The sequence below is a fragment of the Danio rerio genome, chromosome 13 (assembly GCF_049306965.1).
Source record: "Danio rerio strain Tuebingen ecotype United States chromosome 13, GRCz12tu, whole genome shotgun sequence".
Taxonomy (NCBI): Eukaryota; Metazoa; Chordata; class Actinopteri; order Cypriniformes; family Danionidae; genus Danio; species Danio rerio.
In genome coordinates this window covers 23,083,400-23,102,498 of record NC_133188.1, presented here as the reverse complement: position 1 = coordinate 23,102,498, position 19,099 = coordinate 23,083,400, and the positions used below count along the sequence as shown (strand labels likewise).

The following is a 19,099-nucleotide window of genomic DNA, read 5'->3' as shown; positions in this document are numbered from 1 at the left end:
GGGAATGTGGGATGAGACTCTGATTGGTTTTCATGCACGTTATGCTCAAAAGGCACCCCTAATTCATTAAGAGAAAAAGCACGACCCTTTTGTCGGGGCGCAGTGCAAATTTTCCATCCTTAAAATAGAAACAGTGGATTCGGATAATGCTTTTGCGCCATGCACTTTAGACTTTGCACCTAGATCATCAAAATAGAGCACAATGTGCATCTGGACTAAAATTAAGAACTCTGAAAAGATGACAATCAGCAGTTAACTAGCAAGTAAGTTCTGCATTTATGTGAGATGAAAAAAGTACAGCTGCTGGACATTATTAAAAAGTATATTAAACAGTTGGAATATGGAACAGTGTGTCTTAGCAAAATCTTACTTTTTGACAGCATGCATGAACAAAGCGACTTGACACATGCAAACAAAGAAAAATCTTTTTTGTGCCTGTCTTTAGCACCTTTTATGGACCAATATTACTAGCCCATTCCTCTTACTATTATATGAATTATGAAACATCTGTCCCACCCAGTCACATTTGAGTTTTTCAGCCTCTGTACAGAGCGAGGCTGTGGCACAGTAGGTAGTGCTGTCCCCTCACAGCAAAAAGGTCGCTGGGTTGCTGGTTCGAACCTCGGCTCAGTTGGCGTTTCTGTGTGGAGTTTGCATGTTCTCCCTGCCTTCGCGTGGGTTTCCTCCGGGTGCTCCGGTTTCCCCCACAGTCCAAAGACATGCGGTACAGGTGAATTGGGTAGGCTAAATTTTCTGTACTGTATGAGTGTGTGTGTGTGTGTGTGTGTGTGTGTGTGTGTGTGTGTGTGTGTGTGTGAATGTGTGTGTGGATGTTTCCCAGAGATGGGTTGTGGCTGGAAGGGCATCTGCTGTGTAAAAACTTGCGGGATAAGTTGGCGGTTTATTCCGCTGTGGCGACCCTGGATTAATAAAGGGACTAAGCCGACAAGAAAATTAATGAATAAATGAGCCTCTGTACCCATTATATGCATTTCTTGAATTAAAGCAATGTCCACGCCTTTAGATTTTAGGTAACCTAACCATTTTCTTTTTGTTTCTGGAGTAAGAAAACCATTTATATTCCAGGATATTATTTTTAAACATTTAGCCGTTTCATGCATGTTTCCCTACTATATTTAAACACTTGCTGTCTGTAAAAAAACATAAAAAAATAAAAATATAAAAGAACACTGTAAACATTGACTTCAAGAACTCAAAACCCCTAAATCAGGTAAAACAGGTCGGATGGAAAGACCTGTCGACCCCGCCCCCAGAACGTTTGTGTAAATTGCATGTTAACACCCCATCAAACTTGCTGCAGATCACTTTGTCCATACATTGGTTACTGCAGGATACGCCAGAGTAAAACGGATATCCAACTCGTGCAGCCACTTTCTGACCGCTGTGAACCACCATCTTTTCTCCACAACATCTCTTGTCATGTCAGGAAACAGCGATATTTCAGAACTCCTCCACATGATATTGCCACCTTCCTGTTCCTTCATTCTCACTGCTGCCATAACCTGCTCTGTTTCCAGAAAGCTGTGCAAGTGCATAATAACAGGGTACGGGGGCTTGTTTTCATCCGGCATTGGAACCAAAGATCGGTGAATGCGGTGTAGCTCCGATTCGGAAATATCCACATCCAGGGCCTCGGAGAAAACCAGCCTTTTACATTCCCGCAGATTACCATTCTCTGACTTTTCTTTAAGTCCTATAAGACGTAAATTCATGCGCCGCTCTCTGTTTACCATGTCCAAAATTGATTCCCTAAGCTCTGCACTCTCTTTAGCACTTTTTTTCAACCATTTGTTTCAGGCGCTCGTTCTCGTACTCCTATTCGAGTCTCCGCTTTGTCAAGCCGTTGCACCATGGCGGCAGCGTCAGCCTTGATCTGAAACTGTGTAGTCTTCACACTCGTTACATCTGCCTAGTTACTAAACCATGCCATTTCATCCACTGCTGTTTGTAACGCAGGTTGTAACTCCGCAAACCCTGGTGGTGTAGTAACGTGTCCCAATCGAGCTTCTTTTTCTCGAATCTCGGCAGGCCCATCGCTCGCCATTGCGCCCTGCATAGCAGCTCATGCCTTCGATGTAAACTTGGATGTCATAACCGAGCAAATACAAAATTCGTTTTTTATAGTCCAGTAACACTGAGCTATTGTGTTAATATTAACAATGGGGTGCTAACTTCCTAAAACCTAAATAAATTAACAAGGTCAAGCCGGAGCTAGTCTTCAGCCCTCCATCTTGTTCAACGGTCCCACGTGACTCCCTGTCTTTAGCACCTAAGCTAAACCCTTCTTGCCCAAAGTTGCGAGTAGCAAAATTGTTTTTTGGTATACTCATTTAAAATTGCATTGCAGATATGGTTTAATTCCATCTCACATGCTCTCATCAATACAGACATAGTGATTGACATCATCAGTAGTATTTTTCCACAGCCTCTATTAATTTAACTCATTTTCTTTCAACTATTTAAATATAGAGAAAAAGATGAGCTATGTGCATACCATATGAACATATTGTGCTGATGACGAAATTTGCATAGCATGGTAGTACACATACTACCTCATTGATTCCAAACCTGGGGTCACAGCCTCTTAAAAAGCATTTGAGGCGTCACCAAACTCACTCCATTATGAGGGTTAGAAGAGGGAATGGTACACACCATTTTGATGATACACCAAAATCTTGCTTTATGATAACTGCTTTATAACTGCTTTATGATCATTACAATATAATAAAAATAAATACTAACCAGGATTAAGTGAAGATAGTAACAGTCTCACAAGAGTGCAGCATGCAGTGGCAGTGAGAGATTTTAAGACAAATTAGATAATATGAAGTTTTTTCATGAATGTATACCTGGAGGGATCTGCATGGTTGTCTTGGGAAATGTTTCCTTTTCATCTTACCTTCATATAGTCTAATAAAGTAGTGCTTTGTGTAGAGCAGATACACGGAAAAGAGCCCAATTGCTGCTTTCTAAAAGCATGACATGCTATCTCACAGTAGATTTCCCTCCCAATTGTCTACAGTTTTTGTACAGGCCAATACAACTGTTGGACTACATAGTAAAAAAATCCGTAATTTTACGGTTTATTTCTGTCAGCTGAGGGGCTAGAAAAAAAGTAAAATAACAGCTGTTAAATTATAGAAATTTACTGCAAAATAACAGAGGTTGAATTACAGAAATTTACCAGAAATTTAAATTAAAAGAAATTTCTGTATTTAATGTCAATTATTTTATGTTAAATTTCTATAATTTATAAGCCGTTATTTTAATTTTTTTTCTGGCACCCCAGCTGCCGAAATCAAACCGTAAAATTACAGATTTTTTTTACAGTGTAAATAAGCTTATTGTGCATTCTGGGGGTAAAAGGCATTGTTAAGAAGTTCAAATGTTAAAAAAGGGGTTTCCTGGACAGTATAGGCTACGTATGATCCAGTTGTATATTTAAAAATCATACATTTTCGTATGAAGCAGATTGTATAAATTAATGCAATAATCACTGCTAATTTACCAGACTGCAGTTACTTTTACTTGTGAGATTACCTTAAAACACATTAATTTAACCAAAAAAACAAAATAAAACCATTAACCAAAAAGCTACTAATTGGATTTACTAGTGTCAGCGGTGCAGAACTCACCTCAATAACTGAGCTGACAGACAAATAACAATGGCCTAAAATTGTCTGACAATATTATATATTTTACAGTTGAGCTAATAACTATGTATTTAACTGTGTGCATATATATAATATATACACTTGATCAAAACATCTTGTAAATACACAAAAGTCTTCATCCATTACAGCTCTGTATAGGCCTTTTTTTTTTGTTGACTAGAGTAATTCAAGACTCTAATCAAGCCTGAGTTCTCCAATAAACCCGGTTCAAACCTCTACAGATCTAAAGGTGACACTCATATTCTCCCGAATTGTAAAACTCCTCCTGATAATCATCATTGGCTCTTCCTAGATTTCATTTCCTCACAGGATATTGGCTGAACTCCTTACACTAATGTACAGGAGACAAAGAAACATAGTGAAGAAACGCTGGATGACACAAGCAGATAGAGCAGAAGTAGAGAACGGGAGCAGCAGTAGGAAGGAAATCAAACTCATTTTAATTGCAAGCTTAATAAAATATGTTTTTGTGCCGAGGCAATCTGCTACCTAGTCTGTTGGTTGTATTAAAACAAAAGGTCTTTGCAGCAAAAAAAAGTAGAGCTTCACAACGCCTCTCAGCCAGAGCGCTACAATTTTAATTAGGGTTCATTTTCCCTGAATCTAATTAGGTACGCGTGTTGGGGGTGGAGGGGGGGGGGCTGCAAAGCAAGAGAGTACGCAAATGAAAACCTCTCTCTGTGTGTGTCATTCTGAATTCATTGCCTCATTGCAAGAAAAACTGCATAAAAAGCTAATAATGCCCATTTTCCCTTCAAAAGTTGACTAAAAATAGAAAAAATAAATAAATTAATGGAGAGATGGAGACTCTTGGTGTGCTCTTGAGCAAGAAGAGTTGGTGGTTAAGAACAGGAGTGGGAACCTGCTATTAGTGGGAATTAAAACACTAAAAAGCTCATTAACACAAAATGAAAAAGAAATAAAAGCTCAACGTGCTTTCTATAAACTAAAAGTATTAAAATAAAAAGTATTATAATGATGGGATAATGCTTACTAGTTAGGACCAGGGATGGGCAATATTTATTATACATGTATTTCAAACACATATTTTAAATATAAAATATATATTTTTTTACATTTGGATGTGATAAGATTGATGAAAATGACAGTTGTTTGTAGTTTTAAAATAATGTAAAATATTTTGTACATGATGACATCATAATGATGCATCTAACTGATGCTCTGTAGTTTGCCTAGGCATAATATCAAAATAAAAGCCAATTTATATTAAAGAAGTGGTCAGTGTTTGAAATATGGATGGACTTTCCACATCACATAAGAAATTACCAGACAAATGGCAGGGGTAGGTTGAGATTACCAAGTCAACAATCATTGAAAGTACAGTAGTCTGTGCAATGCTCAGACCAGTAATAATAGATTATATTGTTTAGTGAATAATTCAGCATCTGCAGCTTTTTCTAAAGAAATTAGATGGAATTCAATGTCATTCTTTAAGAACAGGATGTGGAGTCTTTGAAACATCATCAGTCTCAGTGTAGCAGGTGAAATGGCAGAGGCACCTTTAGAAAACAAAATATTTAAAGACAAAATATAAAGATGGTGTACTAGTGGTTTTTAAAGGTGTAAACTGAAACAGCCCATTAAAGAAGAAGTGAAAAATCTTGGAAGCATGAGCATACTGTACAAATAATAATAGTTGGGATGGAATGTTGATGTTGATGCCTTTACTGAATGAGCACTGTGCTGCGTCCGACAGATTGCACTATCATGTTTTTCTCTTCTTCTTCATTCTTTATATCACATTTTACCTGTTTTTATGTTTTGTTTTGTTTTTATGCATTTTTATTATTTGTTTTTATTTTTATTTTTACTTGTTTCTTTTATTCTTCTTTATGTAAAGCACTTTGAATTGCCATTGTGTATGAAATGTGCTATATAAATAAACTTGCCTTGCCTTGCCTTGCCTTGCCTAGATGGCGAAACAATATAGCATTGGCTGTTCCAAATGCCAGTAGTTGATAAAGAGGTCTGGTATATTTCTAAAGATGTCATAGTGACACAATATATGAAACATTTTACTCCAAACAGATTGGTCAAATAACCCTGACTCAGATTATAAGGTAGCAGCAGGATAAATATGAAGAGTTTATTTGCAAAAACGGATGACTCGATTTTTTTGCATTTTCAGATGTCCTGTATTTAAATATTGTGCATTGAAGTGCAGAATTACCAAACACATTGTTTAAACTAAAACTTTTACTAAAACTGAAGTTTATAATAGTTTTCAGACATTATGTTTTTACACTGAGTATTGAAAAGTGCAATTGCAAAAAAATATATATTCCTGAAATATTGCAAAATATTAGAAACTTGTTTTATTGCAAATGAACTATTTGTATATCCATTTTTTTAAATATAAGACTGTTAAAAGGTTGACTAATCATTGTGCAGTTTTTGACAACAGAGTTGATTGCAATTTTACTGGTAATGCAATAAGTGGAAGCACAATCAACAGAGGGCAACGCGGTGGAGCAGTAGGTAGCATAATCGCCTCACAGCAAGAAGGTAGCTTGGTCAAGCCTCAGCTGAGTCAGTTGGCATTTATGTGTGGAGTTTGCATTTTCTATCCATCTTCGCGTGGGTTTTCCCTGGGTGCTCCGGTTTCCCCCAAAAGTCCACAGGCATGTGGTATAGTTGATTTGGGTAAGCTAATTTGGCCGTGGTGTATGTGTGTGAAAGGGTTTTTCCCATTGATGGGTTGCAGCTGGAAGGGCATCTGCTGCTTAAAATATGTGCTGGATAAGTTGGCGGTTCATTCCGCAGTGGTAGCCCCAGATTAATAAAGGGATTAAGCCAAAAAGAAAATTAATGAATGATAATCAACAGAATAGTACTGACTCATTTTCTGCATTAAATGGTTTAGAAAGTGGGAGATCATCTTCAAGACAGGACTTTCTGTATAAAAAATTCTGTATGAGGTGGCAGACAAGCCAGCCAAAATGAAACAAGATTAGGTATGTTACTGGTTAAACATTAACAATTTAAATAAATAAATAAATAAATAAATAAAAATCAAGCTTGACAAAATATTTAAATGTACTTACAATAAAGTTATATTTTGTTCTCTGCTCAAATATTAAACAAGTTTCAAGTATATTGAGACCTTTAAAAAGCAGGACCATCTTGTCACAATGTTTATGGTGTCATAATGTCTATTGTGATGCTTCTAGCTATATTACCTCAAAATTTATTACTTGCATACATTTAAAAACTGCAGTGGCAACTTCACATGCTGTCTATGTGTATTGCACATACTATCATCTGTGATCCATTTATCTTCATTTAATACTGTTCCGAATGATATGAAAATTGAGTTGCATCCAACATGAAAGGCACAAGACACAAAGGATTGCATTGCACAACACCTTTTTAGTGTTGTTTATTAATGACAATGTCAGAATGCAACATTATTAATGATGAAAACCCCCCAGTGAACAGTTTAAATTTTGACCAAAGTCCTGCAGATGGTTTAGCTCTAATCTAATCTACAATTCATATCATGCAACTGACCAGAAACAGTCATAGCAACAAAAAAAGAGAAGGGTTTTAAAAAGTTAGCAAGGAAAAACTTATTTACAAGACTTTAATGCTTACCATCCCTGCATTTCACTAGATCAGAGTGATATATTTATGGTGTGGCCAGCCAAATCTTAAATTTGAAGATTACAAAACTGCTTCTTTACAGTCTTGGGGGAGCGAATACTTTAAATGGGATTTCCTGACTTGGCATTATATTCACTCTTTTATTACAGTTTTGCTGTTTAAAAAAGTTTTTTGTTTTGACAACATGCTTTAAAAGTAATGAAAACTTAAGGCTGAAACAAATGCATTATATGAAACAAATAAATGGTCTAGTTGTGCAATATGTTACAGTTTTTTCCTGACACGAGTAATTACACACTAAATTAATTTTTCTTTTGTTATAGGATCAAGCAGACTTCCATAGAAAGCTGTTTTATTGGATTATGTACATTTTACCCTAACATAATTAAGCCATCAATAAAGTTTCCTGTAATTAAGAAAATTTAGCTAGCAACGCTTCAAGGGCTAGTTCTCTCAAAAAAACTACACTTAAATGTGCAGTATGTAAGTTTGACACCCAGTGGTTAAACATATGCAAGAGCAGATTGTCAGATTGATAACACCAACAGCAGTGTGCCTGACTGACGAGCCTAAATAAAAGCAACGTCGACCCCGGATTAATAAAGGAACTAAGAAGACAAAAAAATGAATGAATGAATAAGTTTTTGTTTTAACCAATACCTGAAATTTATATTTTAGAAATGACTTTTATTTTTTGTAACTGAACAACAAAACTGAAATTGATTATCTCAGGTACACCTCATGTGTTTTATTTAGTGCTAAATGCTATTAATCTGAGTTTGGATGCCATTTCACATGACATTTATTGCCATACTACTGAAAGCAGCAGCAGATTGTTTACCTCAGATCTTGAAAATACAATAAAGCGTTTAAAATGGAACTTTAAAACTGTGACTCAGGAAGCCAATATCAGTGATTTAGCATGTACATTTAATAATGTTTAAGAGGTTTAATATGTTTTAATTAGACTATAAACATAACCATTTCACTGGAGTGCAGTGCAGTGCAGTGCTTCTGAATGACTGCATTTAATTTTTTGACGTGTTTTGTCTGGTGCAAACAGCCAAATTGTTGATTACTGCAAATCTCGTCAAGTAGAGTGTTGTTATGACACAGGGTTACAATTTAACCTGATCACCTATTGTTTACATTCATAATATTTATATTATTTGCTAATTAATAACCACCACATGTTGAACTTAATCTGCGTCTCATTTCAGAGGCTGCTACTGTCTGCCGGAGGTTGCAGTTATATGAATACCTTGAGAACCTTTTTGACTGAATGAATGAAATATGCTGTTTTTTTCACCAAGGCAACCTGGGGTGCTGAAATACAATTGGCTATTGGGCAGGTTAAATGACCAAAACAAAGACTAGCAGGGAAAGCACATTTTCAAAGCAGAATATCTGACTTTAGGATTGTTTTTCAGCTAAACAAGAGTGTTCAATGATCATGTTTTCTAAATGTATGCAAACATATTATTGTATTTTTATGATTCAGAAGTCAAAAACTTACATACAGCTTCTTTAAGTAATTTACTAATCAAACTGTTGTCCTAATTTTTACTTTTTTGGTCTTTAAAAAATTATTTCTAAAATAATTTATTATAATTATTTATTAAAATAATATGCTTGCCCATATAAAAGCAATGAATTGAGACCAGCTGTTTTAAGAAGGCAATAAGCCACAGTGGGACATAGATTATAAATTCTAATTAAAGTCTTTTTCTGTGTATTAAATAAGGTTTTGGTGAAAAAAATAATTAAAATATTTTACTTAATAGTCTTTATGCACAAATATGCATTCATGAATCTCTATTAGTGCCGCTTTGCGCTTTGACTTTATCACAAAATTCACATAAATTGTGAGAAATCAAGATTAAATGCAATGCCACACATTTTTGTGTAAACTCGGTAAGTTTCTGATCCCCATATCAAGTTATCAAGCATCACCAATTCAAATATGATTAACTCTTAACTCCTTCCAATATTGAAGCAATCTGTTTCCATGGGTTTTAAAGCCCTGTTGCATCAGGCTTAAAAGTACAGAACCCACTGCAGAGAAAAGCAAAGAGTACAATTCAAAAGAAAGCATAATCACTGCAAACACAACTAATCCAGTAATAAACCATAATTTTAGCACAAACAGCATTTAAAGCAGTACAAAGTCAAGAAAAAGTGTTTGTTCATTACTTTAGTATGTTTCATGCTCACTGCACCAGACTATAAAGGTTGTCCTCTGTATCCTCAGCAGGAAGAACAGAAGAGCAACAGCTATGAGCAATTGTACAGAAGCATTTCCAGGAAGCCTGCTGGTGATTAGAAAATGGCCTAATTTGCTACTTTAATGAATTAAGTGAGTGGAGCAGATTTTGGGCCAGTGCTTTCGCGCTAGTGATGGATATGTGGACAGACTCTTGCAGCCAGCTTGTGTAAAGCCAGTCAGAGGCTGTCCAATCAGACAAAGTGGCTTGAGAACACAAAGCCAAACCAGATTCAAGCCAAAAAATAAACACTCCTAGAGACCAGAAGAGAACCAGCAGAAGCCTTGAGCTGAAAAAATACTGCGCAAACATACTGCAGCAGGTGGCAATAGTTGCCAGTCTGCTGTTACTTAAGTACAAAACACAGTGGGAGGAATTTGCAAAAAAAAAAAAAAAAAAAAAAAACAAGTGCAATCTCTCACTTCCTCTCATCCTTTAGCTCGCCCTCCCTTGGCTCCACAACCTCCTTGTCTAAGGTATTGTAAAAGATATTCATAAAATAACAGACACCATCTGGCCCGCTGGCATTCGGCTGCTTTTTATGAGGATTTAATGATGGCTAAATATTACTGTCAGCACTGAAAGGAACACTTTAAATCATTCACTGAAATTCCTCGTAAAAGTCTCCCATTCAGAAACTCACATTAGACAAAGTTGCCATGGGCCATAGTAAACCTATAGGCACCACTCTCCACCAGGACAATGTAAACCGTGGAGAATTTCAGACAACAGTCATAAACCTCCATCTAGGATTGGCTGAAATAAGCTGTGTACATTAATTGATGTTTAATATTTCAACAAAAGTGCAATGAAATACACGATGTGTACACTTTGTTCTCAATATCAGCCCATTATAATTGATTATAAGTGTCATAAACGTTTACGGTGCCTGACTATGCAGAAGAAGTTTTGTGAACTTGCAAAGCCTACAAGCAAAAGTCGTTCCATAAGCTCTGTGACACAGCACCACCCAGTGAAGAACGTAATGAATCTATACCACCAAATAGCCTCAGACACATGCCTATGGCAGACATTATATTACAGAGGTCAAAGGTTTCAGAAGCAATCCATCACAGAGGTCTTGCCTTAAGAAAGGTCAAATGGAGGATGCCTGTAAACCAACGTTAACATCCTCTCAGCTGTGACTGTGCTTACAGATTTACAAATGATCTGCATGACTAGAGAAACACACACTCACATGCTGTGTTTTAAAACCTAGCAAGTAGTCTCGGTGTGCTGTATAGGCAGATGCATTCTAAAGCCCAAGACAACATAAACTCAAATTGGCAACAAAAGGTTTTAGTTTGAAAACAATAACACAAAGAGAGTGAATTGGGATTATACTTTGCAAAGCCCATCTGAAATGGAGCACACACCAAAATATAAGTATATAAATAAATTTCTCATGTAAATATAAATCTGATCGCTGAAACCACTTCAGGAGGGGTTATAGGATGTGATGCATTCCAGACAAACTGGACAGGTTTAAATGCATCTGTTTTTTCAAACCACATTTGCAAATGATGTTTTGCATGTACCAATAGGAAAACTTAAAATAAGATGTCAGTTTTTTCAGCATTAATGGAGTGAGGAAATGTATAATAATATAATAAAGTATAAATGTAATATAAATGTCCAATGTAATGTTGCAGTAAGCAATTTAGCATTCTTGTATAGTTTTTGTAGGTTTAACATTTCTGTGTTTGCTGTGCATTGATTATATTAGCTTTATTAATTATCAGTTCAGTAGGGTGTGGTTAGCAGGGAGGGTATTGAAGGAATGTTTAAAAAATAACATATTATGAGAACATATTAACATAACATAACAAAATATTTACTCCTATCTGAATGGTTGCTGCCTACACAGCAAATTTGCCAGTGTACATTTTACACCACAGGTGTTGAATTTAACACTTTTCTGGTTTCTATATGAGTCCCACCAGCCAAGTGTCCAGATTACACTTTGAAAAGTGTTGAATATGTACACCTCTGCAGTGTAAAATATTTTACACTTAGAGTGTAAAAATGCACACGACATTAAACATTTTAACACCTGCAGGACAAATTGTCCAGTGTACATATAACTCCTCAGGTGTTAAATTACACTCTCTTCTGGTGTATATACGAGTCCCACCAGCCCAGTGTATAAGTAACTCTTTGAAAAGTATTGAATATATACACTTAAGCTGAGTAAATAATTTTACACTAAGAGTGTAAAAACTATACAGTAGATATAGTGTATAGTAAATACTCCATCACCACTGCCAGGTCATATTCAGCATAAATTCTATTTTTCTTTGAACTGACATGAGTAAAAGTTAACATTTTCCACACATGAAACTCATAAAGATAAGTGTATATTTGAAAATTTTAACACCCTGGAATAATAACAAAATGTAAAAAAATTCTTAATATCCGTTGCACTAAATAGTTGCTGTTTATCATAATCCTATGCCCTCACATTTAAACTTAAGTACTCTATGGCTCTGGGGTTAAGGCAACATCTTATTTTTCATCTCCATTTTCAGTTGTTGATAGTTTTAAGCAAGAGACATCCGTGTGAAATTATGAATACAATGGCAAATTTGCCGAAAACTTTTTTTTTTCCTAAATGAGAAGCTTGTAAGACATAATTTATGAATATACATTGACAGCGAAAAATAAATAAAAATCACACGTTAGATACTTGAATATGCAAGGATTAACCGATTTCACTATTAACCATGCTTTAATTTGTCACGGTTAATTAATAATAAAGGCTTCTCAACACCGTGTTTCTGCATGGAACAAAACTGCTGCAACTAAACAAAGTTATCCCAAACTGTGTGCTAGTTTAAAGTTGTACATCGAGGCTAATATGCACACATGCTGGATTAACTATGGCTGATGCTATTAACTAAGAGCCATTCACGTGTTGTTTTTTACGCACACAAGTTCTTATTACTTAGCTAATAAGATGCTTAGATTTACATAAGACAAATACTATTTATTTATTTATTCATTGTTGTTTTTATTTATTTATTTATTTATTTGTTAATTTATTTATTCAGTGTTCTGTCATTTGTTTTCAGAGAATTGGACTATTGTTTGCTTTGTATTTTTATTCAGTGCTGTATTATTTAGTTACTAAGCAGCAATAAATAACACTTTAAATATGAGTTTTGATGTGATTTTTTAAACTAGTTGTTGTGTTTTTAAATTTTTGAATGCATAATAATTGTCATAACCGTAAAACCGTGATTAATATAATTGTACAACCAAAATCTATAATCATAGCATCCCTACTTGAGTAACTAATGTTTTTATAAGGTCAGTATCTGTACATTATATTTTCAACACTTTCTAAATAATCAGTTTTGCTTACATGAACAAGTATTCCGAGTTCTATTCTATGACAGGAGCTGCTTATGTAATGCAAACATTTAAATATGTTAGTTTACAAATGAGGAGCTATGATATTTTTTTTTTATATATATAGATCAAAGAACTTACCTATATAATTTTATTTAAAAATTTTTTTGTGAAAAGTAAAAAAGAATTGTTCATTTCAGTTTGATCGGTACATTTTGAGAGCTCTTGTTGTCCTAAAATAGGTATAGCCATGTTTTCCAATGTACTTAGGCTAGCATTTCAATTATGTGCTCCATTTAGAATACGATTGACATTTTTTTCATGTTGTACATTATTTTCTTGTGCATTGCATTCAGGGACTGACCTTAGAATTTGAACACTGAAGCAATCTTAGAGGGCAGCTAAATAATGCCCTTCCCTTCACGTCTTGAGCATATGATTCCTTAAAATCCTGCCTACATAGGCAGCATCAGGTTTTGTAACAGAGCCAGAGACACTCACTTTCAAAAAGTGAAAAGTGAGAGCACTGATGAAGTGGTATGTAGACTATTTAAAGGTTGTGCACCGGGAGGTCTTCCACGGGGAGAGCACCAAAGATCTGATTACAGACACCACACATGCAGTATCGCATCTTGTGTGTGTGTCTCGCTTGCATATGTCGGCATATTCTGGGAAAATCCATTATGACTCAACTGTGCATTCCAGTAGATCTCCACTGGCTTATCAGCTTCCTGTAATGAACTGTCAGTAACATCACACTGCAGCAGCTCCAACGAAACAATTTACAGTAACTGTACCGCTGACTGAGCATGCATTCTGTTTCTCACAATACGTCGCAGGACCCATTCATATTCAACAGTCATAAATCATATGGCTAATGAATTCAAAGTGTGGTGGAAGTGTACATTTTAAAGCTTCATTAGGAGCTAAATCCAAACGTTTCCAAACACAGGCACTATTATTGATTTCAGACTGGATATTGCTATTCCACATTTCATCTTTAAAGTAATGCTACTGTAATAAGAGAAGAAGGTCACAGGTGGTCCATACCGATGTCATAGGAGAGGAAGTCGGAGGAGAAACATTTGGCCCCGTTACTGAGCGAGGTGTCGTTATGAGTGTTTCCACCAAACACCAGCAGAACTCCACTGATCAGCACAGCGGAGTGGAGGTATCGTGCCAGACCACTTTCCTTCAGAATAAACCTGGGGAGAAGCAAACACACATCTCATTGGCTATTGTAATGCAGCGTGTGCGCGAGCGTTTAGCTTATGGGATGGAACAGTTGGTCTGAAGGTCACTCTCCACAGGCTAGGTCAGATACGCAGACGGACGCCATCAGTAATGTGGCACCACAGAGACTTTTATCCACATGAAGAAACCCATGCACTGTATGTATGAAGCACTCGTGCACACAAAATCCTCAACTTCTATTGTGTTACAAAAAATAAGTCAGTCATATCACATTTATTTAAGTTTCCGTAAAGTGATGTCAACTAAATCATTTTAATTCTGTCATAATTTACTCACTCTTGACTTGTTACAAACTAGTTTGAGGTTTTTTTTTCTTCTGTGGAACACAAAATTAGATATACTTGAAAAAAATCTGATGTTAATGTGACTAAACCTTTTCTCTTCTAGGTAAGTTAGAATTATCAAATTTGTTTCTGTTATGCTTAATAGCAGAATAATGAGAGAGAGATTGTTGTAACTTTTCTTGAAAGTCAAAAGTTTACTTACAAAAAGATTATTATAGCTCTGAAAAAGCTCAGATGATGGTGTCAAGGTTTTGGAAGTTTCTGATGGGCTAATTGACAACATTTAAGTTAATTGGAGGCACAACTGTAGAACAGTATTTAAGAAAAAACTCAAACACACTGCTTCCTTGTGTGACAACATGGGAAAATCAACAAGCCAGAATCAACAAAATAGCCAGATTACAATTTGCTAAATTACACTGGGAAAAGAACAATTTTTGGAGACGTGTCCTGTGGTCTGATGGAATTAAGGTTGAACTGTTTGGCCATAATGACAAGTGTTACATTTGGAGGACAAAGGGGAAAGCTTACAAGCCTAGGAACACCCTCCCAACTGTGAAGTATGAGGGCGGCAGCATCATGTCGTGGGGCTGTTTTGCTGCAGGAGGGACTGGTCCACTTCACAGCATAGATGGCATCGTGAAGTAAAAACATTATATAGAAATGCTGAAGCAACATCTCAAAAAAAAAAATAAAAAAAATCAGCCAGGAAATTAAAACTGGGCCACAAATGAGTCTACCAAACAGACCATGACTCTAAGCATACTGCCAGATTAGTTTAAATGTGCTTTAAGGACAACAGAGTGAATGTTTTGGAGTGGCCATCACAAAGCTCTGACCTCAATCCTATAGAAAATTTGTGGGCAGAGTTAAAAAAGTTTGTGCAAGCAAGACAGCCAAAAAATCTGATTAAGTTACACCAATTCTGTCAGGAGGAATGGGCCGAAATTCCTTCAAACTATTGTGAGAATCTTGTGGAAGGATACCCAAAACATTTGACCAAAGTTATACAGTTTAAAAGCAAAGTTAAAAAAATACCAAGGAAAATTATGTAAACTTTTGACTGTCTAGAACTTAATAAAAAATATTCTCAAAAAAAAAAAAAAAATCTCACATTATTCTGGCATTTAGCAAAATTTAAAATCATTTAAGTAATCCTAACGGACCTAAAATAGTAAACATTTAGTATGACTTACCACCAGACATTTTTAATAAATGGTTATGCTCCTTTTTTAGAGTGTATGTGAACTTCTGATTTCAACTATATACCAATAACTACACTCACCACCCACTTTATTAGTTACACCTTACTACTACCGGGTTGGACCCTCTTAGTCCTTTGCGGCATAGATTCAACAAGGTACTAGAAATATTTCTTAGAGATTATGGTCCATATTGACATGATAGCATCACGCAGCTGCTGCAGATTTGTCGGCTGCACATCCATGATGTCAGTATCCCGTTCCACCACATTCCAAAGTTGCTCTATTGGATTGAGATATGGTGAGTGTGAAAGCCTGTTGAGAACAGGGAACTCATTGTCATGTTCAAGAAACCAGTTTGAAATGATTAACACTTTATGACAGGACACGTTATACTGCTGAAAGTAGCCATCAGAAGATGGATACACTGTGGTCATAAAAAGATGAACATGGTCAGCAACAATACTCTGGTAGGTTGTCACCTCGAACCACTTCGGCCATTCTCCTCTGACAAATAGATGTAAGTGAAAATCCCAATATATCAGCAGTTTCTGAAATATTCAGGCCAACCTGTCTGGCAACAACAACTATGCCACATTCAAAGTCACTTAAATCATTTTTATTTAAGTTTCAACTGCAGCAGATCATCTTGACCAAGTCTACATATCTAAATGCATTGAGTTGCTGCCATGTGATTGGCTGATAATAAATGTGCATTTGTTATTAACAAATTTAAGTGGATTAATTAAGACAAGCTTTCACAAAAATGCAAGAATTGTGTTGTTTCGGATCATTTTAATAAAGTAGTTTGAACAAACAGCAAACATCATTTTATTAAGTGTATTGACTTGTGTCGAAAAAATTAAACGTAACTGTTGAGTAAATGAAGAAAGAGTTTTTTTTTTTTTAACTTAACTACAAGTTTATCTTAAAAATAAAAAAATAAATAAAATTGTTAATTTACTTTATTTTTAACATTTTTCTTAAGTTTTTGAGTTTTTTCCCAAACAGTTCTTTTTTTTTTTAAATCTGAAACCACAGTTCCATCAAAAAGTAATCCATTAGTTTATGCTGAATGTTTTCTATACTCTATAATTCTATGACTCTATTACAAAAAACAACTAAAGAAGAGTTTACAATCTGACTAAATGTATCACTCTTTATGGCTATGATTTACTAAAAGAACCAAACCCAATAATCATTTGGTCAGGAATCACACTACAACAATATGCCAGGAATTAGACTACACAGCAGCACTTCTTGGGGGTAAAATTAATTCAGAATACCTCAGCAACATTTGTAATTACATGTTGCATATTTTCCTCACAATAACAAAATAAACATGACTACAATTAAAGCCTCTTATTATATTGATATGGATGTTTGCACAATCTCTGCAATTTGGCATTGGCAGTCAAGTAGTAAAGCCATGTGTAGTTATAGAGAACAATAAACAATACACTGCTTCATTTAAAGCAAGAAGCTTTACTGTGTACATTTTAAAAAAGCAGTGTCCGTGGTGATTTTATTTAGAATTGGACTCTACAGTGAAGATTGCATTACTACATGTCAATGGTGGTATGAAGTTTAAAATTAGCCAAAGCAAACAAACAAATTTGTGTGAAATAAAGTCATGCTAGTTTGTTCTTGGATTTCGTTATAAGAATGGTACATGTCTATTTATGAATCTGAACTAAAGTTATGCAGTGTAATTTTGTTTTACTGAAATGATCTTGTTTATTCATTCAGCAATCAGACTATGCAGGTCACTCACTATACATGTATTTGGTCATCTAAAGGCAACCATTCAAATTAAGAGTGGTTTACGTGTGAGTCAGACTGCATTGGTCCTGGTGTATGGTTTTCATTCACTGAAAGGACCCGTGAGCACTTTCATAAACACAAATCTGAAAAAGTTAACAACTAATTGTCAAGTTACACAGCTGCTTATGTATACAAGTGACACATTATTTTCTTTCTCTTCTTTCCTTTTAGTCTATTCCAAAACTCTAACTTCAAAAAGCACATGGGGTTCCTAAAGTCTTCCACTGCTTCTTGCTTTCACTTTCCATATTATGTGCCATCTCTGCTTTGACCTCATTGTGTGTGTGTGTGTGTGTGTGAGTGTGTGTGAGACAGAGAGAGAAAGCACTTTGTGTCACTCTGCATCCACTCAGCACTCCTCTCTACACTTTGTCAAACACCCCGAGCCCTGTAAGCGAAGCGTTGTTTGATGCATTGTGCAGCTCCTTTCACTTGCTTTGCCAATCAAAAGCCAGAGAGTGAAGAACACACAGCCAGTGTTGGGTGTGTGTGTGTGTGTGTGTGTGTGTGTGTGTGTGTGTGTGTGTGTGTGTGTGTGTGTGTGTGTGTGTGTGTGTGTGTGTGTGTGTGTGTGTGTGTGTGTGTGTGAGAGATCCTCACATTTAAGTGCAAGGGGGCTTTTAGAGACAGGTTTCACCGTTAGGCTGAGCAAAGAGACAGTAAATATAAAAGGCAAAGGGGAGAAAACTGGGCATATGTCTCTTTTTTTAATCTCTTCCATCTGTAAGCATAGAAGACTGTGACGTTCTAGAAGAAACAGATACAAAAGCTTTCTTTGTGCACCCGTCAACTTTTAAGTGAACCGTCTTTGACAGTGAAAAGAGCGAATGTGAGATAGAAACCTCAAATTAACTTCTACCACTACTTTGTGCATCGTCTTCAATCTATAAAGCGTTCTCTAGCCTTCATAGAAGCATTTGTGGTACCTTCGGGTTCAAATGTAGGACGTGAGATATTAATACTAACAAATTTCAAATTATTACAAAGTTATAGGTTAAGTTATGGGGTAAAAGGTGATACTTCTTTGTCACCAGTAGTTTTTCTTTTAAAGAGCCCATAATATGGGTTTTTGAAAATTCCCCTCCATGTAGTGTGTAACACAGCTCTAAGTGAAGTGAAGTATCCAGCTAAGGATTAAATCTGTTAGTTTACAGTGTTTAAAACTGTTGATTCATCTATAAAAGAGTCGACTCATAGTGCTTCAAACGAGTCGCCTTGATACCGATTAATTAGGTGTTTCGCCATGACGTATGAACGAAACCAAGTTCACGTGCACGCGCAAACCCGGGAGATTTCAAACCTGAGGCCCCGCCCTCTGACGCAGAAACCCAGACACACACACACACCCACAAACACACACACACACACACACACAAACATGCCGGTCGATTGAAGTCACACTGCAGATGGATATATTGAGTCTCTACCCAAAGATGAAAACTCAGCATTATAGCCAAGCAGTTGGAAACTACTGGAAACTTCTGGAAACTACATGCTACAAAGAATACTTCATCAGCGTTTGTTAAAGGAAGGATCAGTAAAGAGTAACTTACTGCTGGACGTCAGGATGGGTTTCTTCCTTCATTTCTCAAGTGTAAGTA

At 35.9% G+C, this 19,099-nt stretch overlaps 1 protein-coding gene across 5 annotated transcripts in view; it reads right to left on the bottom strand.

Annotated features, from left to right (window-relative positions):
• The window catches only part of atrnl1a (attractin-like 1a), a 473,626-nt gene that overhangs the window by 372,362 nt on the left and 82,165 nt on the right, over nt 1-19,099 (bottom strand). For 4 of the 5 annotated variants that reach the window (XM_073920776.1, XM_073920775.1, XM_073920777.1 and 1 more), the window contains exon 10: nt 13,985-14,139. In XM_073920776.1, coding sequence (XP_073776877.1) covers nt 13,985-14,139 — 155 coding nt within the window. Of the gene's footprint in view, nt 1-13,984; nt 14,140-16,700; nt 18,541-19,099 lie in introns of those variants that run through there. The other variant, XM_073920779.1, reaches the window with a different exon arrangement.